Source organism: Dama dama, chromosome 25, assembly GCF_033118175.1.
Source record: "Dama dama isolate Ldn47 chromosome 25, ASM3311817v1, whole genome shotgun sequence".
Taxonomy (NCBI): Eukaryota; Metazoa; Chordata; class Mammalia; order Artiodactyla; family Cervidae; genus Dama; species Dama dama.
Window position 1 is genome coordinate 46,347,664 of NC_083705.1, and position 27,225 is coordinate 46,374,888.

Below are 27,225 nucleotides of genomic sequence, written 5' to 3' on the forward strand. Positions count from 1 at the left end.
TCTTTACTACAACACAGGACCACCAGGCTCCTGTGTCCAGGAGATTTTCCAGGCAAGGATTCTGGAGTGGGTTGCCATTTCCTTCTCCAACAAATTCGTGTAACTACCACACAAAAACAGTATTAGTCACAAAAGAAAAACCAATAGCCAGCCAAAACACAGTATTCATATTTTTTACCTATCAAATTGACAAAGATTATCTCATCATTAGTAAGGGCACAAGGAAATGAACACTAACCTCTGGTGAGGTACAATATTTAGAGGAACGAGTTTCTAACTTTTGACCAGGGTTCTTAACTCCATATATTATACAAAATATGTATTAGAATGTTTGCTGCAAGCATCTATACCAGAAAAGATAAAACTGAAATACTCAAATATCCAACAATAAGGGACTGCTGAGGTGTGGCAGAGTAGAATACTGTGCAATTACTAATGTTGCAGAGCAAGGACGGGAAAATGATTAGCAGGAAAAAAGTGACAAAACACCACACGCATGACCCTACCCTGTCCCTGGCCACTTGCACCCAGAATCTTGTCTATTACTAATCGTTCTTCAGGGTGATAAGCCCAGTGCTCTCCCTGCTTCAAATAAAGTTCTTTCATAACAGGAAAAATTCACATGTTCTGGTGCCATAACTGTTTTTTCTTCCTTTTACTGTTAATTTAAGTAATTTACACCCACTGCTTCTAAATTAAATTTGCAATCTACAAAATGCTTTCAATACATATATCAACTTATTTGATTTGCAAAACCTGAATATTTTTCTCATATTTTTTCAAGGTAACAAGACAAGAGAAGTTGGCTCTTCCCGTGCCTTGTGCCTCAGGGACTCAAACCTCAGTAAGATGCTTTCCCCTTCTAGCACTCCACCCTCACTGCACCATCTGAAACGATGCCCTCAAAGTGCCTAATACTGTTTTACATATAATAACAATCCAGTAAATCTGCCTGAATTTCAGATTTAATAAACTCAAAATTTTAATACAAAACAGTGGGCCTAAACCTTAAATGTGCTAAGTTTTTAGTAACATGTAAAGCTTTAAAAAGAAAAACAGAAATTAGGTGATGAGTTCTGGTGATATTTTATTTAGAAAAACATAGACCCACCCGGACCAAAGTCACAAAATCTTAAGTTTTTTCTTTTAAACGTTGCACTAATTAGATGGAAGGCCATCGCAAATAACAAAAGTATTTACACACTGAACACAAAATAAATATAAAAAACTGAAATCAAATTAGTTCTCCATTAATTCATTTTGCATTCCCACTGCTCATCTTCTGTTTCATTTTTCTTTGTCTTTTGTAAATCCTTTTCTTTCTGGCTTTCAAATCAACTTTTGGCTCTGGTTTCACCCACTGTATTTCTACCGGCTTTTCCTCAGCCGGCGTAACAAAAACATCTGCAGTGGGATCATGGGGAAGAATAGTCTTTGGTTCTTTCTTTCTCAGCTTCTGCACATCTTTCACTTGCTGTTTCTCTCTGTATTTTGCAGCTGTGATGGATCTTATGACACGCCGATGCTAGAAACAAAAAAAATATGAAAGGTGCTTTTGAATAAAAATAAACATTTTATACATGGCAAGGACATTCACTTATGAAACCTATTTCCCTTTACCCTGCATCATCAAAAAAAAAAAAAAATTGTAATCTGTAAGACTGGATACAGCAAAAACCAAATTCAGTTTCACAGTTAACAGAACACTTATTTGACAGAATTACTTTGGCCCAAGAGTTTTAGGACATCAAGGACCACTGAACAGAAACAGCTTACCATGTTTGGTGACTGGTAGTGAGGATTTTCATACAAAGTTGGTCCTCCAAAACTTCCCTGGAAAATCTTTATAAGATTTAAGACAAAACGGGGTCCTATTTCTACAAGAGCGGCATCTTCTTCTATGATCTTTAATTAAAAAAAGGAAACATTTCATTTTGATTTGAATAAAATACTTCTACATGGTACACGGGCTATATCCTCATTACAAATGTACCTAAAGAACTGATAACCAATAAAGTTAAGGTGGAAGGGAAACTTGGCAAATGCCAAATCATCAATATTTTCTGAAATGTATTACTGGTTACAGGTAGTTGTCATAGGAAAATATAAATGTCTTTTCAGTGTCTTTAAAATTGAGTCATTTCAATCTGGTCTGTATCTAGCTTCTCACAGCACATGTCTTCTTGCAAAACTGATAAAATGATTATTTAAAATTGCAACCATGAGAACAAAATGTATTCAAGCACCCTATGTGGCACTGTTTCAAAATTTAAATCAATCCTTGAGTTGTTTTTATAAATCTAATTCAAATTAGATTAAAAGACATACAAAAGGATACATGGCAAAATTTATTTTTGAATGGCTACTGACTGTGGAATTAAGGAGCAACTTCTGAACCACAAATATTACTATTGTTGTTTAAGGTATGCCTGCATTCAGAGGTTAAGAAGAGGATATGTTTAACTCATGTATCTTTTCTGCTTAACAGAAGCAGAAAAAAGCCCAGTTTACTTCACACGCTGTCTGAAATTCTGTCTTGCTGTTTTCATCCACCTCTCCTCCTGAATGAATCGCTGTATGACTCATCTAATAGTTCTCACAAATGTTTTCTACGGGGACTATGTTTTTCTAAGTCAAAAACCCCACCCCAGCCCCAGCAGACTCTAACCTCTTAGGAGAGAAACTTATATTTTACTCAATATTTAGTGATCTGTGAGAAAATCCATACTCCATATCAGCAGATAGCCATGAACTTAGGTTATGAAATAGGGGTTATTGACTACAAGTCTGTAGGGAAAAGAAAGCTATATAAGAGAATAAGAGTGTCATTTGCCTATTCTATATCATAAACACTATATATCCTAACTTATATAATTAAAAATAAAAGCTAACCTGAAAGTTCCGAAACCATATCCTGTTATCCAAAATGGTGAATGTAAACACATGGTCCACAAATGGCTGGCTTTTGGGATGATACCGTGGTGTACTGAAGATCTAGTGGAAAAAGGGACACATTAGTTCTGTATTCTATGACATACCATGTGCGTTTTAGATACAGTTAAAAGGAAGACACTTATTTATAATATTTTACTAAAAAGTTTCTAGTAAAGATATTTACCTGAATTAAGAGTTCTTTTAACAAAGTATAATGTGGTAATTCATCAAAAGCCTGTAAAAATAAAGTGAACATATTATTTGACAACATTAATTTTGCTTAAAATTGTGTTTTATTAACTAAATTGAATTGTACAACTATAACCACTCAAAAAAAATCACCATGCACAGTAGAAAATTAACCTCAGACATGTAACGAGAAACTTACAGGGTCAAAAGACAAAAGGGGCCGAGAACCTTTTAAACAGTTTCCAGTCATCTTCAGCTCAGCCAGGGTGTGAACTAGAAAAATTATAACAACAAAAATAGTTATAACTTTGGCACAATTACCCCAAAAGATTTTCAATTTTCTCACAAAAAAATTTAAATTGAGTCAACTTACTATTTTGAACAAGGAATTTAGCAGATGGTCCATGAGGTGAATTTGAAAGCCTAAAAAATATAAAAAGTTTTTTCAACTAATTAGAATTTAGAATGTAGTAAAAGCTTACTACCAGCTCAATTTAAAAGATACCACAGAGACTTCCCTGGTGGTCTAGTGGTTAACACCCTGCACTTCCAATGCAAGGGGGCACAGGTTTGATCCCTGGTCTGGGAACTAAGATCCCACATGCCACATGGTGCAGCCAAAAACATAAAATGCACAGTTTAAAAAAAAGAAAAGATACCATACAGTGCTAACAATATTCACTTATTCCCAAATTTATTTAATACATTCTCAATATTGATTTCTAATAATTTCAGTTTTAAAAGAAAAGACTCTGTATGATTTCAATACCTTTAGACCATGGAATTTTTGCATTTGTTGTACATCCCTAGATATGTTCCAGTGTCTCCTGGTTTATAGTCTCTGGGAACTTGAATAGAATTTGTATCCTGCTGTTGTGTGAAAACTGGATAAATCTTAATTATATTGAATTGGTTCACAGTGCTTTTCAGGTCCACTATATTCTTCTACTTTTCTGTCTATTCATTCTATTAATTTTTGAGAGTTTGATATTGAAACTCCAACTAAAAATTATTTTTTATCATATTTTATCATAATTAATCTACTAAAAAATAACTATAATATATTGTGGAACTATAACTTTTATTTTCCAAGTCTCCTGTAAATGTGTTATACTTTCATAATTTAAAAAATTAAAAAAAAAATACATTCTCTTACCACATATAGAGATCTTGTTTTTTCTTAGCTTCAAAATAGATACACTTATTGCAGTTTTTCATTTCACAAACCTAAATGGAGCAAAGTAGAGGAAAATGAAGTACATAATAAAACTAAGATCTAAAGTAATTCAAAGAATGAATATTCAGATTCCTCCAAGAATACTTCAGCAGGTTAAGAGGTTACAAAGGTCTAAATCAAAGTAGATTTATCTGCAGAAATGTTCAGATTTTCTGCATAAAGTAAGCTATGCTCTGCCCACCTCTTTGACATTAACAGCTACTCTTTTTGGTCTAGCATTTTAACTGGCCTCCCTTGGGGAATCTCTTCTTCTGACCATATTCCTGTGTACAAACTACTAAGATTAAAAACAAACAACCCCAGGAATAAAGCACATTACAACCAGACTCACCAACTGTAGAAAAACAGTCCTTAAAGAACCAAAAACATCCTTCATAACCATTACTTTGATGTTTAACTCTTTTGCTGTTCTATTTTAAGCTCAAGAAATTTATGTTTTTTCTTCCTCATCTGTACTACCATTTCTGTGATCTGGTTCTGTAAAATCACTAAGGAGTATACAAAACCTATTTCAAGTTGAATTAAACTTCAATGTCTTAAACATTTATAAAGTCACAAGTGAGAAATGCACAAAAGCAATAAGGGAGTGAAGTCCTTTATTATTGTAGTATTTATAAATTAATATATATACACTACCTGAGGATTAAAGAATTCATCAATCCAATGCTTTTGTTGCTTACTTTCTAGGAATAAATATAACTACATGCTAAGTTGTGAGCTTTAGTTGCTGCAATTCAGATCCTGTTTATGTCTCCTATCTTCATTTGAAATTATACTACCTATTAGGGGCCTGACTCCCTCATTAGAATGTAAGTTCCATGATGACAGAGGCATTTCTTTTAACACTGTTTCTATAGAATAATCCCATGATAGAACAGGGCTTCAAAAATTTGTGCTAAATGAATAACAGAAGCCTTTCTAATAACTAAAGAGAAGTATCTAAAACAATTCTTCTAAGTTTTAAAAAAATTTGCTTTAAAAATGGAAGTTTAGTTTTCAACAGTACTTTGAAATTTTAACCTATTACTAGTCCATAATACCTTAAGAGCAAATATCACATGCACTGCTTTTAATACTAGCAAAATACTTTCCTCAATATGCTTATTGAGAGAAGACAAATTTAAGAATGACCAAGAAATAATATGTACTGAAGCAATAAACTGTGTGAAATAGACAATGAGTACTACAAAAATTTAGAAGGTACATAATTAAAGTTCATAAAATTTGCGTGTCTTATACAAAACAACTTAAGTCACTGGATAACTGACTTCTTTTTTAAATGATCAATTTCTCACGTTCTAAAATACTGTTTCTAAACAGTGCTGCTAGAATATTTTACTTTATTTTCTTAAATTACCTCATTAATCACAAATAACTTATCTTTACGATCCATTTTAGTATCTGTAAAAAGAAAACAAAACAATTAAACAAAAAGATTTCAAAGCTACTTCAATCAAATCACTCATACTTTCTAGAAAATTAACTATTATCTTTATAATTTTCAGTTTAAATGAGATTTACTGATCTTCAAAATGATTACAGCTGAAGACACATGACCTCTTTAAAAATCTTGTTCTTTTGAAATGCAAAAATGAGTGATTGAAAATAGTCCTCAGGAATTATGAAGATCTAGGCAGTGTTTCTTTGTGTGCAGGCATACCTCAGAGATTCTGCCTGTTAAGTTCCAGATGACCGTAATAAAGAGAATATTGAAAGAAAGCAAGTCATATAAATTTTTTTGATTTCCTAGTGCATATAAATGTCATGCTTATATTATACCGTAGTCTATCAGATATACAAACACATTGTGTTTAAATAAACAATGTACATGCCTTAATTTAAAAATATTTTATTACTATAAAATGCTAACCATCATCTGAGCCTCCAGTGAGCCACAGTAGTAACTTCAAAGATCACTGATCACAGATCACAAAATAACATCAATGAAAAGGTTTGAAACACTGCAAGAATTACCAAAATGTGACAGAGATACAAAGTGAGCAAATAAATGCCATTGGAAAAATGGCGCCAAGAGACTTGCTTGACACAGGGTTACCAGAAGTCTGCAAACAGAGAAAAAAAAATTGCAAAAAAGTGAAACACAATAAAATGAGGTCTACCTAAATGTTATGAATCTCTTTCCAAAACAGAAAAATTCTCACAAACCAATTTTAGGACACAGGTTTTAGAAGCACTCACTTAGGAAACAATATAAATTAAAATTCTCTTTATGTAAGTACAGACCTGTTTCAGAAACACTGTTATGTTATTACCAAGAATTAAAACCTAAGCACCTCCCAACACAGGCACAAAAAACAGCTGCGTGAGAACACGTCGTGGTTCCAAACCCCATTACTAATGTTTTTCATTTGCCTGTAAGACATCCCATTATAAAAGATAAAGCCTGGCATTAGGAGTAGACTGAGTCCCAACTTAAAGGTGCTTCAGTCATACTCCTGGTACATTAAGTTTTTAATAAGAACAGTTTTTTGTTTTGTTTTAAATTCAGAAAATAATACATGGCAGTCTTGATTCATTTAGAAGGACAAACCAGCTCATGGCCTCTGAGAACATGTTCTCGGACTTTCAAAAAATGTTTTAGAGAAGACAGTGCTTAATGAATTTTGCAGAGAATTTCTAAAAAATATTAATTGGAAAAATCTTGGCACTGAACAGATAAAACTTCTGAGCAGTCACTGTTCTTTACCTGACATGCTGAATGAACGAAGTGTGACTAGAAGTGAAAATATATAAACAGGCAAGTTTACAAATACGGAATCTTAAAGCATACAATACAAAAGCACCTGCTTTAGAATGAGGCATCAACATTCTCAAGTCTTGCATTAAATGTCTTGTTCTGAAATTTATTCCTCTAGAAGAAAAGATGAGAATCCGTTCCTTATTTTTCCACTTCCCCTAAAGGAAAAAAGTGTGAGAATTTTAACATTTCATGGTGAATCTATCTTGTTTGTTTAAAAATAAATGCTTCCAAGTAGCAACCCAAACAATCCTGACCTCAGCCTTTAATTCAATCTCAGTAGCATTTACTGACCCCAGCTGCCACCCGGAAACCTCCTTGGCTTCCTTTCCTTTTGTTTTTCTTCAATTTTTCCAGTTCCTCCTCCTGATTATGACAGTTCTCATAATCACTCTCACAGCTTTCACTGTCAACTAACTCTACAGAAAGATAAGGAACTCTTTCTAGCTCAAATAATCCAGTATCTAACTTACCTCAAATTCAACTTTAGGACACCCAATCTTAAAATCTGGTAAACTTCCTTACAATTTTTCTGATGATGTCACCATTATTTCAGTCCCCCACGCTTTGAATCTTCCATTTGCCCTTATTTCATATCATAAGCACCAGTAAATGCTGTCAATTTCTCTTTTCAACAACTCTTAGTCCTCTCTTAGGGTTAGAATTCAAGCTTATCTTTCATTCCTCAAAGCTAACTCCTTTCCCAGTGCTTGCAAACCACTACAAAGGGTCATTTACCTATCACTCACTACGTGGTATATAGAGATCTATGCTAAGCTGTGGTGGGGGTGGCAGGGAAGATGGAAGTAAGTTACTAAAGCAGACCAATTGTCTCCACAGTATTTTATCTAGCTTAAGGAGCTCTCAGATGAATGAAAGATTCAACAACTTGTGTTCACCTTCTTCTGAATAAAAACCATTAACTTACATATCAGTTCTTAGTTTCTTTCTAAACTCCAACATTTTAGGAGAAAGTGGTCACGTTTTAGTTTTGCAATCCCAAAGCACGGGAAACCTAACTTCTTACAGTGCTTGGCACATTAAAACTTTGTCGAATACACCTAAAACTCATAGCATCTACCCTAGTTTTCCGTATTCCTTGAGAGTTACAAATCAAACAAGTCGGGGATGGAATGGGAATGAGGTTCAAGAGGGAGTGAATACATGTATACTTATGGCTGATTCACGTTGTTGTACATTAGAAAACTGTACAACACAACATTGTAAAGCAATTATCTTCCAATTAAAAGTAAAATTAAAAAAAAAAGACCACGTCTAAGGCATAGTCCCAAAGGACAGTAGCTTTTTAAAGAATCGCATAACCAGCTTCAAGATTCAGTATATGGGAATATTCTGGATATCCCATCACTGGAAGGGATATATACTCGAGGGAGACAAACAAGTTTAAGGAAGAATTCCTTCCTCCGACAACAACAAAAAACGAAGGTTATTAGACCAAACACTGTAACAGTTCCCGAAAGTCGCTTCTCTGCGAGCCAGGTAACAGCTTTGAAATCGGTGAAGTTGCTCAGTCAGCAGCCTGCCAAGAGTGCAGCCACGTGCACTAGGGTTAGATGCAAACGCGGCAGCGGGTCCCGCCGGGCGAGCTGAGACGGAGCTCCTGTTAACACCCCCAGCAATTCTGAAACCCGCAGAGCGGTAATCAGGTAGGTACCACAACGAAAGAGCGTGGAGCCGCGGCCGCAAAGCCCCCTTTACCTTACAAACTGGGCCTGGGATACGATCTTTCTCTTCTTCCGCCGCCTCCTCTGATACGTCGTTCGGCTTAGCCGGCAGCTTGCCATCTTTCGCGTCTCTTTTCAGCTTTTTCGCCTGAACAGCCAGTCCTCCACGCCGTTTCCTCTTGGTCGCCGCCATCTTGCTCCGCGCCTTCGCTCTGGGCCTTCCTTCCGGCTCTGCCGCTCGCTCCGCCTTCCCGTCTCTATGGTCCCGGCCCCCAGCTCCACGGTCCTGCAGCTCTATGGTGCCTCTTTCCTGTCTCTATGGTACGGCCCGGTCGGCTCTCTAGGCCTCCTCTATCTCTATGGTGACGGTGGCCGAGGTGGTCGGCAATATCTGAATAGAGTGGCGGGAGCCGCTCCACTTCCTCAGCAGTTTTCTGGGAGCTGCTCCTGGGCGCTGCGCAAAGGTAGGGTTTGAGCGCTGGGGATCCCAAGACAAGTCTGTAAGCGGGTTGTGGGCTGGTGAGTGGTGTTGGGTAGTTGTCTGGGTTTCTTGGAGGACCTTCCAAGGACTCAAGCCCGCCCCTCTAGTATATCCTCTGTTAGAAGCAAGATTGGAGGCGCGGGACACCTCTTCTCTGACTGAGGAAGCGGAGCCTCTGTTTGGGTTGGCGAAACTGATCCCGGTGACCATGTTAGTTGTGTATTTCTGTCCTTCGTAACTTTTCGTGTTACTGTCCCCTTACTAAAGACGACGAAACCCTCCTTTACAGGGTAATTTCCCCCAAAGTTACAGATAGTTAAGTGGCAGAGGTGGGGTTTCAATCCCTACTTCGGCGAGTTCAGCGTCCAGGCCTCTTCCACTCGGCTCAGCGCAGGTTGAAATCGCGGGCCTCGTCAGCCTGGACGGGGAGTTTTGTTGTCGCATCTCTTCAGGAGCATCCCTCGGGGCCGAATGCACCGTGGACCATGCCCCTCCTAACCCAGCGGATCACAGACGAGAATGATTACTGCTTAGTGGCCAGCCTTGACAACGTCAGGAACCTCTCCACTATCTTGAAGGCTATTCATTTCCGAGAACATGCCACGTGTTTCGCTACTAAAAATGGAATCAAGGTTACAGTGGAAAACGCAAAATGTGTACAAGCAAATGCTTTTATTCAGGTATGGAAGTTGGCACCTTTAATCCAGTGAAATATGACCTTCTTCACCCAGGTCAATGAATTCCAAGGGTTCTCATTTAAGTTGGAGCACAAAATATTATTTGAATTCTTTTTCTCTCCTCGTAACAAATCCTTTTCCTATCCTGTTTTACAGAGGTAATGGTTAATAATGTCTAAAATATATTAAACTATAGGTGGGCACTTTTTCTGAGTGTTTTGTATGTTTATATGTTTAAATAATTTAATCCTCACAACAGTCCTATGAGGTGGTTCTATTATTATTCCCATTTTATATTTGTGGAAACTGAGACGCTATTTAAGTGATTTGTCAGCAGTCCTTTAGCTGGCAAGTGGCTTAGTTGGGATGAGAACCCACAACATTTGTTTCTGTAGTATATGCTCTTTTGCACTACTTCGCTATTATTTTTTCCTCTTATTGGTTATAATCTGTTTGTTCTTACAGACTAATAGTTGTATGGTTCAGATAAGATTTCACATTCAATTTAGCATTTTGGGGGAACACCTAAGGGCACAGTATGACCTCAGGTATAGAGGGATTAATCAGACATGGTTCCCGTCCTCAAAAGAAATTGAGAACCAGTATTACTCATGCATTGTCTAATTTGTTTGGCTGTTTTCCACATGACCTTAGCCCATCTGATGGGCACAAAAAGGAGACAAGGAAGAGGCATGTAAGGGATGACTCCAAGGAGCTAGATGAAGGACCTTTTCATAAAGTTTTGCATCAGACTGAAATCAGTTACACCTTCAACTACTGAGTAGTAGTATTCTAATGGATCACAGTTGAAGAAGTTTAAGATGTGTTGATTGATAATCAAATTATTTTCATAGGTTTAGCACAGTATTGTTATTTTAAAAACAAAGTGAGCTCTAGAATTGTATGTGTGCATTTTCATTCTTTAACATACATTTTCACATTTACTTTTTTTTTTATAGGCTGGAATATTTCAAGAGTTTAGAGTTCAAGAAGAGTCTGTTACTTTTCGAATTAATTTAACTGTCCTTTTAGACTGTTTGTCTATTTTTGGATCAAGTCCTATGCCAGGTGAGCTATTTTATTGTCATTATAATAACACAAAAGCATTTCTGGATGGTCAGAAAAATACAAGAAAAATTATTAGAATATAAGTAATATAAACATTTGTTTAAAAAATTGCCAATTTATTTTTCATTTGCCACAATCATGTGTTCCGATTTTTCACAACATTAGTAGATGCTAATGGTTCTTATATTTACATTCACCTTTTAATTTACAAAGTTTTTAGGATTTTAAATTTTAACTAATCAAAAGAATACTTTGAACATGTCTTAAATATGTTTAACATTGAGAAATATATTTTAATTGCTTCTTTTCCCTAATTTGTCAAGAATTACAGTTAGTGGCAGAGAAAAACAGATACCAGTTGTCCTAACTCCCAGTTCACTGTGTTTGACATTTGCTTTTTTTCTTTAAGCCCTATTTATAAATTAAGTTTATTTTCCTAAATGCTCTTCTTTAAAATAGTCATATACTTTTAGAAATAGTTAAAACTACAGGGAAACCCCAGAAGGATGATTTTTACTTCATAGGAAAGGATCAGTTATGGTCCTCTACAAAATATGTTTTAATTTTGTACTGACAATTCCGTTATTATTGGAATTGGTTAAAATTATACATTTTCTAATGCAGTGATCCCCAACTGGTTTTCCATAAAAGCACCTGCCTTCTTCCATTCATCATTGTGGTTCTCCACCCAGTAAGAAAGAGTAGAGTGTCCTGTCATATTCCTTCTGCTCTTCAGTGTTTTGCAGAGCTAAAACCCTAACCTCGATTAACCACCCTTTTCCTCCCAATTAGACCTTAAGATGTGGTGAAATATAAAGACTATCTCCCAGTAGAAAACATTGGAAGGGTCCTTATCACAGTGAATACATTGATGTTATAATAAGACAATATGAAAGCAATCCATTGTTAACACAGATTGAACCTTCAAGAATAGCACAGTCTATCCTACAGCAGTTATTATTAATACATGCAATATGGATGGTATAGATTCTCCATCCTAAAGTTGTATATTTATATATAATCACCTAGCTATCTCTGAAGTGTTTCTTTTTTTTTTTTTGCAACCTGGAAAACTATTTCAAAGAGTTATATTTTAATCCCAATTTTTTGCAGTTATTTTTGGAATTGTCTACACACAACTATCATCAGGGAAGATGTAGTCCCTTCTCATAAGGATATACATACATATATGCTAGAAATGGACACAGTAAAATATTCTTGAGTTTTAGGCATCATTTGAGGAGAAGCTGAGCCCAGAGCTATAAAGCTAAGCCCAGAGTATGATTTGTTTCCATTGCAGGGACTTTTACTGCACTTCGGATGTGTTACCAAGGTTATGGTTACCCTCTGATGCTGTTTCTGGAAGAAGGAGGCGTGGTGACAGTGTGTAAAATCAATACTCAAGAGCCTGAGGAGACTCTGGATTTTGATTTCTGCAGCACCAATGTCATTAATAAAATTATTCTGCAGTCAGAGGGGCTCCGTGAAGCATTTTCTGAGTTGGATATGACGAGTGAGGTCCTGCAGATCACCATGTCTCCAGATAAACCTTATTTCAGGTACTTGAAAGCCCTGCAGTCCTAGTTAATGTAGTTTACTCCATCTACCTGCTTACACATTTACTTAGGATGCAGAGTTTTTGTTACCCAGGTTACAAGAATTTTCAGAACTTCAGAGAGCTTCTACTCTTTACTTCATACTTTTATGTGTCAGGACACTAGAAGACCCAGGAAGACTAACTCACTATTTAAAGCTAGGTAGTGTTGGTTTCTAGAAGAGTAGCCCAATCTCTGAGTTCATAAACTAGTGGTCATTTCATTGCTGTACTACTTACCATCATAGATCAATTGCATTGTGAGGAAAATTGAGCTTAAACTTTTGCAAAAGGTGTTCACAGCATATGGTATCTCTTTTTCCCAAGTTAGTACAGGATGCTGGAGGGAATAGGTGTTTTCTATACATGGTTCATTCACTAAGTATCAATCACCTATAGTGTGCATATTTACCTTATTAAGCACTACAGGAAGGAAAAGCTTAAAATCAAGGTGATGAGGATATACGTGGAACACCTTAGAGAGAACAAAATTACATGGCATTAAGATATTTAGGGAACCAGCACAGGTCTGCCTAGGGAGGCATGGTCAAGGTGAGCTTCCTAAGAGGACAATTTTCAGCAGGAATATGGTATCAAAAACTATCAAGCTGCTTTTCATATTTTGACCCAACAAATGAAATGGCAAAACTCAGGATTAGAATCAGTTTAGAGAGAGAATTTATTTTTCTACTCTTTTGAAATATTTCAGAATATTAGAGTAAAGGAGTTAAATACATACGGTATGAGAGGTGTAATTCTTTTTGAATCTACGTTAGAAGAACTGCAGGCTTTTCTTATTGGTTAGGTAGTTAAAAAATTGGCTCAAGATTGGTTAAAATGCTAATCAAAATGGAAATAAGTCTAACCCTACTTAAGCAGTGATGTGAATTAAAGATTCCAGGCACTTTAAACAGAGTATTCCAGAGGCTCCTCATCTAAACGATCTCTCTCAGCATGGGTGACTAGGTGGATCATGGTATTTTTCATCTCCTGTACAGGAAATTATTTGGTGGTGGGGAACTGGAAGTTGAAATATTTTTTTCTGGATATGTTAAACTTGAGCCTGTGACACTAAGGAGTAGTTGGATAGATAGGTATAGAGTTCAGGAGATCAGTCTAGACTAAAAATTTAGATTTGGGAACCATCAGCATGGCTGGGCCTAAACAACATGGCTCAGAGAAAGAGGAAAGATGGATTCTGGGGAAAGCCAGCAAGCACCTATGTCTTTATCACTGTGCTCATATAGCAGTCACATACAATGCTCATATATGTTAATTCCAGGTGGCTCAGATGGTAAAGAATCTGCCTGCAATGCAGGATACCCAGGTTCGATCCCTTGGTCGGGAAGGTCCCCTGGAGAAGGGCATGGCAACCCACTCCAGTATTCTTGCTGGAGAATCCCATGGACAGAGGAACCAGGTGAGCTTCAGTCCATGGCATCGCAAAGAGTTGAACAGTTGAGCCACTAACACTTTCACTTTCCAAAACAAATGATCAGTAAGTTAAGTAAACATAAACATTCACAAATTGTCTGCAACCTACTGATATTCCCAAGCAAAGAAAACCATAAAACAGCCTGAAACACACAAAAGCCCTAATTGCTTGGTGTGGCAGTAGACATAGTTGGCAGGGCCCTGGGCTTGCCACTGACATAGATCAGGGTCTTCCGTCACTCCTCCACTCTCCTGTTACATGGTTCTGATTTGAGGAAGAGGGAAGGACAATATCAAAGTAATATTAAGGTAATGAAATTGAGGCAAAGCCCCCTAGATTCCTTCTGTGACTGGCTTTTTGCAAAGTCATTTATTAGTTGCTAGCTCTCTGTACTCCGGCAGCATCTACAGGAATCTTTATCATGTCATTGTTACAGTGCTTTGTCTACAGCTGTCTACATACCTGTTTCACTCACTGGAATGAGCTTCTTAAGGAAGTGTTTGCTTATATGGATACTAATGTAGCTTATTGTTGAACCAATGAATGAATGAATTGCTCATTTTCTACTATAGGTTATCTACTTTTGGGAATGCAGGAAGCTCCCACCTTGACTATCCCAAAGATTCTGATTTGATGGACTCATTTCACTGCAGTCAGACCCAGGTCAACAGGTCAGTAGGTTGCCATTTGGTGATGAAGGCGAGGTTAAATACTATATTTCTATTAAATAAATTTTTTTTAAGACTTTCAGTGTGTAGATAAAAGTATAGCAAGAAATAAATAGTAGGTTGCTGGGTTTACTTGGGAATTTGGCATTGTGATAGGGAATTAAATTTTCAAAATGAAGAAAGTATTAGCAGATTGGACAGCTCTTTGATTCTGTTCTTATATTTGCTATTTGGTAGTTCTTGGCTAACTTTTGTCCTTGGAATTATGCTTTAAGTGTGTCCAAATAACAGCTTTTTGTTTACTTTTCTGCAGATACAAGATTTCTTTACTGAAACCCTCTACAAAGGCATTAGTCCTGTCTTGTAAGGTATCTATTCGAACAGATAACCGAGGATTCCTCTCATTACAGTATATGATTAGAAATGAAGATGGACAGATATGCTTTGTGGAATATTACTGCTGTCCTGATGAAGAAGTTCCTGACTCTTAGTCTTCAGTATGGCGGTTCGTGCACTGTTTATGTACACATAATGGTTCATGCATCGTTCATGTACACGTGACAGTTCACGCACTGTTTATGTGGACATGCGTAGTAGGTCATGTTCTCATGTTGAGGGCAGTGCCCTTCATGACTTCCTGTTAAGGTTTTCTAAGGGGAAGAAGCAGCACAGTCCCTGTCCCCTGATAGTTGCTGTAGGTTTTGTCAGTAATGTTGTCACATAGTCATAGATTATCCAGTACTGGACTAGTCTGTGGTTCTGTCTTTTGAACTCGTGGAAGTTGTTATAAGTCAAGGTGCATAAGTTTTATGTGTTATTCTACTTAAGTAGGACATTCTAAGAGTATAAAAATTTGAAGTTTGGTGAAGCCATATCAGAAATGTTCTTTTATTTATTTACTATTAGAAAAAGCAATAGCATATGGGCATCACTTCCAAGCTGGAATTCTGGAGACTCTTGTCATAAAGCAGTGGTTCTCAGAGTGTCATGCCTAGACCACCTGGTAACTTGTCAGGAACTCTGGGGGCGGGGCAAGCAATATGTAGTTTAAACAGCTTCCCCCCTCTTCGCCCTCCCCACCCCCCTGAGATTCTGATCCTTGCTAAAGTTTGAGAACCACTGTTTTAAAGGATATTTTTTTAAAATAGCATTTTAATTGCATTGAAGTGACTGCTTTTACAGGTGATGTCTTTGCAAGTGTTCAGAAGTTTAGGTGTCACCAAACAAGTCTGAATAATTATATGATTTATTTACATTTTGAAGGCATCTATAAACATGATATGAAAGTCTTCAGAATTACAGATTTTCATCGTGTTCTGAAAACCATTCATTGTAGTAAGTACTTATTAGATACCTTCTATTTGCCTATAAGAGTTCCTCAACCAGGGCTTCCCACGTGGCTCAGTGGTAAAGAATCCACCTGCCAATGCAGGAGACACAGGTTCCATCCCTGATCCTGGAAGACCCCACATTCTGTGGAGCAACTATGCCCGTGTACCACAACTGCTGAGCCTGTACTCTAGAGCTTAGGAGCCGCAGCTACTGAGCTCAAGTGCCCTAGAGCCTGTGCTCTGCAACTAGACAAAAGCTTGCACACGACGAAGACCTAGTACAACCAAAAATAATTTTTTTTTTTTTAAAGTTTCTCAACCAAACCAAGGCATGTCTCAGTGGGCGGGCACGTAGGTGCTGCTCCCAGATACCTGTTCGACTCGTGCAATGCTGGGTATCTAGCCCAGGGTGAATGCCCGATAACTAGTTAAATCTCCCAGGCAATCTCGGGATGCCCAGCTGGTACAAAAGTCGTTGGAGTTTTATAAAGTTATAGTATGTGTTCAAGAAGGAAATGATTGAATCTACCAAATGTCCAGATTTTTTTTTTGTCTCGATAAGCATTAAGAACAAAACACATCTAAAACATAATTATGAAAATACTTATTCAGTAAACATTTCAAGGACTACAATTTTCCTTTAAATTTAAAATTGGACAGTTATTTGGTTTTTTTCCATTGGCATGTCTAGTATCTAAAATAGTGCCAGGATAGAGTAAATATTCGTCAGATAAAAGGACCTCCACTTTCAGATTATTAGTCACTATGAAAGTTGAACCTATGATTAAATATTTTTGCACATCTAAGACTACTATTTCAGCTGAACGTATCTTGAATTACTTAGAATTCAGAAGCTAATAAATTTAGTTCTTTCTCAGTCACCGTAAATCAAGATATGATTTAATAAAGAATTTTCTAGTTATGTGTGTGCTGTTTGACTCCCTAATTTGCGAGCTTAACTTTGTTCAAGTTCCTATGAGAGACCACTGGGGGGAGCGCTTCCTTGGGCAACGCAGATGCTTTGGTGACTATAAACTGAATTCATGTGTCACAAAAAGACTAAGATTTAGCTCTGCGTTTCTGAAGTTTACCTCATATTCTTTCTAATAAAATTGTACTTACAGTAGCTATTTTTTTCTACTTTAAATTAGTTTATTCCCTACTTATGATGTGCTTCCACCTAGAACTGATGAAATGATTCAAAACAAAAATGTTAAATTTTACTGTTGTAATAAAAATAAGTCTTGTAATACATGTTTTGTTTTGTTTTTTTACAAGAAGCCACACAGTTTCTGTGATACTCTCAAGTCCTGCTAAGTATGAGTTACTGTTGCTGAAAGGGCAGCATGTGGCAGCCCCTATAGCTTAGGGTGGGTGGGTGGGGTCAGAAATACATAGACTCCCCTTTCCCCTTTCCATCTTCATGCTGCTGCCTCTTGTCCCCACCTGAAATGAAATCTGTTGGGTCCTGAGGAATTGGGAGATAGTGTTTTCTCTTTTCCCGAGTTTGTATTGGTAGCATTTTTATACGTGTGTCAGGTTACATGCTCCCCTGCAGCAGTTAGCAGCTCTACCGTGGGTTTTCCTCTCCAGCAGTGGACAGCTCAGCCTCTAATCAGAAATGCCCCAGGCAGCTGGTACGGGTGTTCCTGGCATCCATATCTCAGTCACTTCAGAAGCCCCAATAAAAGAGTAAATGTTTGAAGTAGGTTATCTTTTTGAAATTCATAGCTCGACGACTGGATGTAACTCCTAGTTAATACTAGTGACTCTCATTGGTAAAACTAGAGGTATTCAGGATATGTGAACTAAATTATTTCAGAGTAGTTCCCCATCCCTTTATGGAAAGAATATAAGAATCTAGTGAGGCCTGTAGTCTGTACCCTTAGGACTGGTGCCTGAGGCTTGACTTTTACTTCCTGCCATTTGTCCAGGGATTTCTGTTGCTTCTTGCTGACTGGATTAGGACAGCCCCATCTCTGCAATATTGTCAGGTTTGCCTTAAGTGGGCCTTTAATGCAAAGTGATGGGTGAACTGCCAACACATGGAGGTAAGGCCTCACTGAACTTACAGAGCCGGTTGCATAAACTGTATGCTTGCTAATGAACATTTATTAAAATGTATATGTGGGAGAGTTTGAGCTGGACTTGGTTTTGTTTGTTTTCTTTCTAATTCGGTTACAGGGACTAAAAGAAAGTAGCTAACCCTCATCTAAGAAATTTTAGTGGCCAATAACTAAAGGAATGTATAAGTTGTGTATGACCTTATGGACTAGGGTGGCTGGAAACCTCAGGTGTTTTGATTGGTTGTCCAGATTGCTGCTTCCCACTGAATGAGTTTAGAAAGCAGCTTAGCTCTCAGCTCCAGTTTTCCAAGAGTGAAACTTTATATTAAGCTGTGTTGCGCTGAACATTTACAATGTGTTTTTTTAAAACTTAGGGATTTCACAAAATAGTAACATTTTTAAACTTTTAGAACCAAGGTAGATGGCAGCTTTCTATTTTGTCAGATATGAGGATATTAAAACCATTTCATAAAACATTTTAAAATCAAAATCTCAGGGGACAGGTGGGGATTTTTATAGTCAACAAAGAAAAACTGGAGATACTAAAAATAATTTCAAATGAGACAACAGGGTTACACAATAATGTTTTATTTTACAGTGTAATACTTTATGCTATTGTTTTATAGAGGTTTGTTGGTTTGGAAATGTTAAGAGTTTGGGACCTCACAAAATAGTAAAATTTTAAAAATTTTAGTGCCACCCAAAATGGAGTCCGAGTGGCCACTCCTAATACTTTGTTTTTATCACAGTCATTGTTGAAAACCTGTTTTCAACTGCGTGTGTGAAAACAGAAGCCACTCTTCTGAGGCTGCTTTAGTCAACTCAGCATATTCTGGGCAAGAACATCAGTCCCATCTCCAAGCAGGGCTAAAATCTGCAGTGAGTCACTGAGTGACTAGTTAATAAGTACTTGCAGAGAAGGTCAGTGGAATATAGGTGCCTTCGGCCAGAGCTGTAAGCGGAAACCCTGCTCCTGGGTGCCAGGCTTAAAGCACTCGGAATCAGCAGAGGGAGCGCGGCAGCTAGCAGGAGAAAGCCGAGCAGTCTGTGGCCAGACCACCGGATATATATGTCCTCCTGCCACAGCAGAACACTGCTCACTACTAATACTGTGGATACTAGCTGATTACTAGGTTTTACAGACTAAACAGAATGAAATGAGAAACTACTCTCTTGAATGAAGAACCAAGATGTGGTTGTATAAGCACTGATGAGTGATAGAAATGTTCTTAGAAACACACGTGGATCCCAAAGACACAAGTGTTTGAGCTCCACTAAATCAGCTCAGGTAACAGGAGCGATAACAAGGGAAAAATAAAAGCTGTAGTACAAACTGAATCTGATTTCTCCTCTGTCCCTCGACACACAAAGGAATATGATTTCAGACTGCCAATTTCCTAGATACACACTGGTTCAGGGCCTTTTTTCTTTTTTAAAGTCGCTCAGTCGTGTCTGACTCTGCAGCCCCATGGACTGTAGCCCGCCAGGCTCCTCTGTCCATGGAATTCTTCAGGCCACAATACTCAAGTGGGTAGCCATTCCTTCTCCAGGGGATCTTCCCAACCCAGGGATCGAACCCAGGTCTCCCGCATTGCGGGCGGATTCTTTACCGTCTGAGCCACCAGAGAAGCCCATTCAGGGGCTTCTTTTTTAACAACCTTGGTGAGCATTCCATTCCCAAGTCTTTTTAATCCAGTCTGGTAGGGGCAGCATAGTAGGGTGGAAAGAGTAGTCACCTGTGATTCAGGGGACTATCTGCTTTATGGTCACTAGACTGACCATGAATGAATCAATCCCTCTTGTCCCTGTTTTCTTCATTTACAAAAATCAAAAAGGCCTTATGGCTCTAACATGGTATGACTTCAGTAGACCAGGTTAGGTCAGTGTTCCAGAAGGTCAAACATTTCCTCACAAAGCAATTTTAGGGACCCCAAACAGGTTATGGCTAAAGATATTTACAAGTACTGTATTAAAATGCTCATGCATAAACTACTTATGCACAGCAGAACTTTTTTTAAAAGTCAAAATGGGAAAGAATGAAATTAGAAAAGGGGAAATGGAAGGTAATGGGAGTCCCAGTGACATGAGAAACTAACTTAAAGCATGTGTCTAAAAAAGATTCCTTCCTCTCAGGTAACAGGATCCTGGTTTCTAATGGCCATACGTATTTTACCTGTAATGCCGCTGTTAAATGGATCTTTTTTTTTCCCCCCAGAATCCTTGGTTCTGTTTTTGATCTGCGACTGCTATCGGTGTTGGTAAATATATTTTGTGGTCAAGAATGCTTGTTATCAACAGGTTGGCTTTATTGTTGACTATCCTGTATAGTGGTTTTTTTTTTTTTTTTCCCTTTACTGATAACAGAAGACCTAGAGGAAAGGAGAAAACCATTTATGCATTTTTTCTTGGTTTTTGACATCTCTCCCTCCTTCTAGCACCAACCACTGCCTTATTGAGCTAGAAGGCTAAACTCAGTCTGAGGCAACTATTTTACCAAGTGACCATCCCCCTAAAATGCTAACTCTGCTAAAGGGCCTCCAAAATGGTACTAGAGTCTTAGGTTTTCTCCCTAAAGAGCAGGGGACTTCCTTTGATTCAGACAGCAGGTGAGGGGTGTATCTAAGATATCTGGATTGCATTTAATCACAGCTGAAAAAAATTATCTAATTTAGGGCCTTTTATATATTATTTGTGCTTTTCAGGTGATTCCTCTTCATGAGCACAGGGATTAGAGCCCAGAGGCACTGTAACTGCTAAAAAGAGGATCTGTCATCCTCATTCCCAGCCATTAAGATTTCCATACGCTGGTTGCCTGATACTGGAGAAGTTGGCCTGGAACTAGAAGTAATCTAGTCCAAGAGATTTTCTGATCCAGAAATCCGGTTTCTATTAAGTGTTCCTCAGTCACCTCCTATTTAGACCTCAAGCCTGCAACAAGTGTGGTTTTCACAGCCCCGTTTGCCTGAAAAAAAATCTGCTCCACAGAAATATGAGATACAAAATTTTATGAGGCAACTTGAGGTTTTTTTTTAATATGCAAGCCCCAGTAAAGACTGATTCATTCTGTCTACTACTGGACCATATAAAATACAGAAAGCTATCTGGCACTTTAATTTCCTGATCAGTAAACCAAGAGATAATATGATTCCAAATTTGAAAAAAAAAAAAAGTAGGTACAAATTAAGTCAATTGCCCAGGGGTCTCATAAAATCAGGGGTGGGCAGAGATCTGAGAGGGCTCTCTGCTAGGGACTGCAACTAGAAACCAACCTTGGGCCTTGCTCTCTCTCGCCACATGGTGGTAGGAGTCCCCTTTCCTGAAAACAGGTCACTGAAAGGCCTCTGGCTGATACAACGGATACATCATCTGTGCATTTAAGAAACTGTCTTAGACTCTCTTCTCTATGATACAGTGTTTCCAGGGGTGAGCTCTACCTCACTTCTGAGCTGTTAACAGGCAAAATGTTTTCCACACCAGCCTCACAGTAGCTTTGCAGTGACTAGCCCCTGTCTCATTTTCCTTCACTGCCAATGGTATAGCTAGAAGGCGATAAAGTCAAAGCCCAGGTTTCAGTAAATACGAAAATAACTGTCATTTATTACCTGATAACCACTTTACACATAGTATCTCATTTTTGCAGCAACACTAAGAGATAGGTACTGTTCTCATCCCCATCTTATGATGAGAAAACCAGGATTATACATAGCTAGAAAGTGGTGGTGCTGGGGTCTGAACAGTCCTGTCTCCATGCCGAGAGCTCTTAACCACCATGAATCATAAAGAAAAATTAGTTCATCAGGATGTGTTGAAGTCATGTTTCTATGATCAGGTAAAATAGTTCACTGGTGAGATAGTCATCTTTCATAAAGAATTTATTATGCCCTAAAGCAGGAGCCAAATTTGTTACCAAACTGCCAAAGTATTCATGTACCCTCAGTGCAAACATGTGCTATATTTACCTTTTGCTTTAAATAAAACTAGACCTAAGATATTATCTCTGTGGTTCTAAATAAGGTTTTATTTGCCAAAATTTATATCACTGACCAGTTTACAAAGAATTCAGGTAAATATAAATACAGTAGTGTTTTATTTATTTATTTTATTTATTTTTATTAGTTGGAAGCTAATTACTTTATACAGTGGTGTTTTAAAAATTAATTTCTTCCCAACATGCCAGTGGGGGAAGTTTAGTGTGTAAAAAGTTCTGGGAAGTACTTCAGGAAATAAACGTTTGTCACTTTGTGTAATTCAATTTGGTTTCTTCCTACACTTTCTGCCACAGAGCCTTTCTTCCTCCTCTGTCCCTTGGAATCAACATTGCTTACAATACCCTTTAGGAAATGCTGCCCCATAGAGCAGCCATGAAGAACTCACCATTCCTTCCAAACGCTGCCCTCTGTCAGGCCTCTGTGATTTTGCATAGAGAGTGCCTTCTTCCTGGGATGTCTTCTCTTCTCCATCTGGATGAACTGTTACTCGCCCTTCAAGAAACAACTGGAATGTAACCCTCTCTATGAAGTCTTCTCCAGATTCCTCAGATGGTCTCTCCCTGCTGCTCTTAGTACACTGAGACTTCTACTACAGAATCTGTATTTCACATTTTCATTATTTTCATGTTTGTCTCTTGCACTAGACAGTTGTCACCTTAACAGTAATGGCCATGTTTTAGTTATCTTTATTTATTTACCACCTGCAGCTCTAACTGCACCTAGGATTTAGTAGATGCTCACCAGATACATTTGTTGAAGGAATGTTGAAGATGAGGAAAAGTGAGGCTCAGGATGTTTAGGCTACTTAAAGTCACGTAGCTATCTCATAGCAGAGTTGGGACTCACATACAAGATGTCTGGACTCGAGGTACACTGCTCTTTACTCTGTGCATAAATCGCAAATCCGTCACAGTTTATCTCTTCCCCATCCCATGCCCCACGGCAGATGATGATAAATCAAGCTCCACCAAACCTAGCCTTTTGCTCTGGAACTTCAGGCAGCACTCCAGGAAATCACTACCAGAGTGGGCCCAGGTGGTAAAATATACTTGCTTTCCTTGCACTATTCACGCTCTACCTCCTGTCATTCCATTTTTGTGGGCATGGCAGAGTGGCCACTGATTAAGTTCCCCTGATGCACTACCAAAGACCAGGTACCCTGAGTTGGCTCTTTGTGACTTAGCAGCCTCTGTTCCCCTCCACGGAGACCCTCGTATGGGAGTTAAATGCTCCTAAATGTTCACTGCTCTACCTGTCCCAGTGTTGCTAGCTGTCCCCAGAATCCTAATTTGGAAAGGCCACCGCCCCTGGGCACCTGGATGTTAGAGCAGATTTTGCTCCCCACCCATTCATACTCCAAGGTCTGGCAGAATATTTTCTCCTTTAATTTTGTAGAGGCGGCAGTAGAATGTATACACTAATGACAGGGAAAGAATAGGAATGCAGTAGCCTGGAAACAATCTAGCTTGTGGAGCATAACTTTCATCACTAAGGTCTTGCCCAAGACTAGTCTGGCTGACACAAAATTTACTGAGCGTGTCCACTGTTTTACTTACTGCAATTTTCTCTGGAAATAAACACCCCCAAATCCTTTTTTTTTTCATCCTACTTTTCTTTGGCTTTGTCTCCCTAGTCCCTCGGCCCAGAAAAGGTGATTTTTGTTCACAAAGATTTTTGACCAAGAAGATAATAGATCACTAATAGGTTAATGGGCATTGAGGTGCTCTCCTCCTTTCCCCTCCTATCAAGAGAAAAGGATCCTTCTGTTGTGTTCTACAGCTTAAGAGCCATTGAAAGTTATTCAAAAGCAATTTTTCAGCATGCAGCTCTCCTAGAGATGGCTAACAAGGACAAAGTTGAAGTTAATGATCCATGCCTTCATACTTCCAGTAAGTATGGGTGACCAGCTAGAGTTGCAAAAATAGCTCATACTTACTGGGCACTTACTATATATGAGCTGCAGTGCTACATTTTTTATGTGAATAATCTCATTTACTCTTTATTGTCTTTCCTTATTATAGATGCTATTATAATCCTCCTTAGAGAAAACCGTGGCTTAGGATAACTTGCCTTATGGCACAGAGAAAGTGGAGGAGCCTGGATTCAAACAGATGTCTGTCTGACTCTCAACTTCATGACCTTGCATTCTAACAATTAGAACTGTCTATTATTGGAAAAGGCCACCCGGAGAGATAATGAGTGAGTTCCTGATTTGTGTGTGTGTGTGTGTGTGTGTGACGCTCAGTTGTGTTCAACTCTTTGCGAGCCCATGGACTGTAGCCCGTCAGGCTCCTCTGTCTGTGAAATTTTCCAGGCAAGAATACTGGAGGTAGCCATTTCCTCCTTCAGGAGATCTTCCCGACACAGGGATCAAACCCCCATCTCCTGCATTGGCAGGTGGATTCCTTACCACTGAGCCACCAGTGAAGCCCTATCTAGCTAGATATATAGTTATATATATCAATCCACAGTTTCATCATAGGGTACTAGATAGCTGATCGCCCCATATCTTTGACAGGACTGAGTTTATATGACCTATACTTTTCATTATCACAAATATTCTTGCATGTGTGCTCAGTCGTGTCCAACTCTTTGTGACCCCATTGACTGTAGCCCACAAGGTTCCTCTGTCCATGGACTTTTCCAGGCAAGGATACTGGATTGGGCAGTCATTCCATTCTCCAGGGGATCTTCCCAGTCTAGGGATCAAATCTGTATCTCCTGCATCCTCTGTGTTGGCAGGTGGATTCTCTATCATGGTGCCACCTGGGAAGCCCCTACCACACAATATAATAGGTTGTAAGTATATTTCATTTGAATTATAAAGTCTGTATGAGATTGGAAATCCTGCTTTCTGTTCATTGGACAATTGCATCCCTCTTCTTTGAACTGCCCCTTCGTGTCTTTTGTGACATTGCTAAAGAGCACACCCTTTTCTGAAACTTTCTCCTCCAGTGAGCTCCTTTCTGTTTTTTCCTGACTCTTCTAATTCTCTAAAGACTTTTTCTGAGTCTCCTTCCCAGTTCCTCCTTCTGAATGACTCCTGGATAATATAATAATAATAATTACAATAATTAACATTTCACAGAAGCTTACTATGTGCCATACAGTAAATAAAACCTGTAAAACAGAGTTCTCTTATTTGCATTTCTTTAGATGAAGAAAGGAAGATGCAGGATGTCTCTCCGTAAGTGGGGAACGCGAGCTGTCTCTATTTTGATTAAAAAATACCACATATGTTCTCTCCAAAGCAAGTGTAAATATTCTCCAAAGTTGCTACGTTTTCTTGTTTGACATACACATAATCCATGGATTTCTTATCCATTCCTTTAACTTCTAATATATCTCGAGTTTCTGGTCCATACAGCCTATTAGACATTGTCAAGTAGATGTATTATGGGCACCTCAAACTTAAGACATCCAAAATGGAAATTATCTTCTCCAGACCCACTACACATCCTCCAAGATGACCTTGTCCTGCCAATATGCTTTCCTTAATAGCATGGCCATTCAACAAGTTGCTCAAGCTAGAAACTTCAAAGCCACCTTTGAATGGGCCCCTGACTCTATTATACCTCACATGTGACTGGTTTCAAGGTCTTGCCAATTTGAGACTCCAAACTGCTCTCAACTCCATCTTCTCCATGTTCCTTCTACTATGGTTTTAGATAATTAAGGCTCTCAACATCTCTCCCTTGCACTATTGCATCTGCCTCCTAACTGGTGTCCCTACTTCTGTGGTCTCCCCAGGTCCCATCCATCCTTCCCAGGGCTGACAGTTAATGTTCCAAAGCCAGTAATTGATCATGGCACATCCTGCTCAAAATTTTTTGATAGTTATCTTCTGCCTACAGAATAAATTCTAAACTCATCAGCATGGCACATACACGTTCTGTAATAGGACCCCAATTTATCTTCCCAAACATCTCCAACATGTTCTTACTGTTGTTCAGTTGCGAAGTCATGTCTGACTCTTTGCGACCTCATGGACTGCAGCATGCCAGGCTTCTCTGTCCTTCACCACCTCCCAGAGCTTGCTCAAACTCATGTTCATTGAGTTGATGATGCCATCCAACCATCTCATCATCTGACGCCCTCTTCTCCTCTTGCCCCAATCTTTCCCAGCATCAGGATCTTTTCCAGTGAGTCTTACTCATATACCTCCAACTACAACAACTCAAGGCCACTTGCTTTTCCTCAGAAATATCAAGCTTCTCCATGGCACTATGCTGTTGGTCGTGCTACATCAAATGCCCACTGCTGGCTTTCCTACCTGTGGATATTTTATTTTTCTTTGAAGACCCAGCCCCCTGCCCACAGCATAAAAACAAGTCTCCACCTACATTTTCAGGGTCACAATTTATAACTTGTCCTCTGTTTACATTTTTCTTAAAGCTTTACTGCAGACTAACTTGTAATCTGGTCCAGTGTGTCTGTTTTCTTGAAAGGACTATATCTTAAACATCTGAGTATTTCTAGAGCTTAGAGGGAGCTTGATATATAAATGATTAAAACTGAAATCCATTTGTGATTTAGGTAAAAGTCAGACTAAACAATCTCAATGTTTACTTCTAAACCAGATTTTCTGCACCTTTTCTATACACTAAGATCTTACTTGAGGCCCGTGCAACTAACAAACTTTTAACCTTGGAATTAACTCCTAATTCATGCAGCCAGTTCTGCTTTCACTTCTTTGCAGAAGCCAGGAATTTGGGCTCCTGGCAACGAAAGCCCAGTGAATGTTGTCACTGGGTTTCCGGAGGAGGTGGGGTAGAAAGTACAAGAGCACATCGGAAAACTAGCGGAGTTCCAGGACATCTGGGGCTGATTATCCCAGCAAGATGCTCAGCGCAGAGAACAATTCCTGGACTGGGGTTTTTTTGGGGTTTTTTTTCTTTTTTCTTTTTTTTGACATCTGGGCTTTGGCAGCCACTTCTATGGCTTTGCTCAGCAGTTCGTGAGGGATGAGATATGGACTTGTTTCAGGGAAAGAAACCTTTACTGACTCGACTTCTGCTACAGCAGAGTCCTTAAGATCCTTCCCCTTCCATGTGCCTTCCTGATAGGTCTAGGTTTCATTGAATTTACAGAGAGAGGAATTAGTCTCCAAGAA

At 38.6% G+C, this 27,225-nt stretch overlaps 3 protein-coding genes across 7 annotated transcripts in view; 1 reads left to right on the plus strand and 2 right to left on the minus strand.

Moving 5' to 3' along the window:
- Positions 1 to 1,070: 1,070 nt before the first annotated feature.
- Positions 1,071 to 9,030, minus strand: BRIX1 (biogenesis of ribosomes BRX1). Its single transcript, XM_061129248.1, has 10 exons — positions 8,838 to 9,030; positions 7,165 to 7,276; positions 5,718 to 5,761; positions 4,280 to 4,350; positions 3,497 to 3,546; positions 3,323 to 3,396; positions 3,119 to 3,169; positions 2,893 to 2,994; positions 1,777 to 1,905; positions 1,071 to 1,525 (listed from the first exon to the last, which is right to left on the minus strand). The coding sequence occupies exons 1-10, from the start codon at positions 8,994 to 8,996 to the stop codon at positions 1,256 to 1,258; spliced, it is 1,062 nt and encodes a 353-aa protein (XP_060985231.1). The 5' UTR covers positions 8,997 to 9,030; the 3' UTR covers positions 1,071 to 1,255.
- Positions 9,031 to 9,092: 62 nt separating this feature from the next.
- Positions 9,093 to 17,311, plus strand: RAD1 (RAD1 checkpoint DNA exonuclease). 5 transcript variants are annotated; one of them, XM_061129252.1, is made up of 7 exons: positions 9,095 to 9,267; positions 9,392 to 9,494; positions 9,574 to 9,964; positions 10,921 to 11,029; positions 12,330 to 12,588; positions 14,631 to 14,729; positions 15,040 to 17,311. In XM_061129252.1, exons 3-7 carry the CDS (start codon positions 9,770 to 9,772, stop codon positions 15,215 to 15,217), a joined length of 840 nt encoding a protein of 279 aa, XP_060985235.1. In that variant the 5' UTR covers positions 9,095 to 9,267; positions 9,392 to 9,494; positions 9,574 to 9,769; the 3' UTR covers positions 15,218 to 17,311. The 5 variants fall into 5 exon arrangements, with proteins under 5 accessions (XP_060985238.1, XP_060985235.1, XP_060985233.1 ...); XM_061129255.1 differs by lacking the exon at positions 9,392 to 9,494 and having other exon boundaries at positions 9,093 to 9,267; positions 9,737 to 9,964; XM_061129250.1 differs by lacking the exon at positions 9,392 to 9,494.
- TTC23L (tetratricopeptide repeat domain 23 like) overlaps positions 12,609 to 27,225 on the minus strand; it is a 75,041-nt gene continuing 60,424 nt past the window's right edge. The window contains exons 11-12 of the mRNA XM_061129249.1: positions 22,498 to 22,604; positions 12,609 to 14,322 (exon numbers count right to left, since the gene is read on the minus strand). Of these exons, the coding sequence (XP_060985232.1) occupies positions 22,523 to 22,604 (82 nt within the window). The 3' untranslated portion in view covers positions 12,609 to 14,322; positions 22,498 to 22,522. The remainder of the gene's footprint in view (positions 14,323 to 22,497; positions 22,605 to 27,225) is intronic.

Coding starts and splice junctions, on each gene's coding strand:
- BRIX1 (XM_061129248.1), bottom strand. CDS start 8,996: ATGGCGGCGACCAAGAGGAAACGGCGTGGAGGACTGGCTGTTCAGGCG. Junction 3,397..3,496: donor TAAATTCCTTGTTCAAAATA/GTAAGTTGACTC, acceptor TAATTTTTCTAG/TTCACACCCTGGCTGAGCTG. Junction 1,526..1,776: donor ACTACCAGTCACCAAACATG/GTAAGCTGTTTC, acceptor TTTTGTTTCTAG/CATCGGCGTGTCATAAGATC.
- RAD1 (XM_061129255.1), top strand. CDS start 9,770: ATGCCCCTCCTAACCCAGCGGATCACAGACGAGAATGATTACTGCTTA. Junction 11,030..12,329: donor TGGATCAAGTCCTATGCCAG/GTGAGCTATTTT, acceptor TTTCCATTGCAG/GGACTTTTACTGCACTTCGG. Junction 12,589..14,630: donor CCAGATAAACCTTATTTCAG/GTACTTGAAAGC, acceptor TTTCTACTATAG/GTTATCTACTTTTGGGAATG.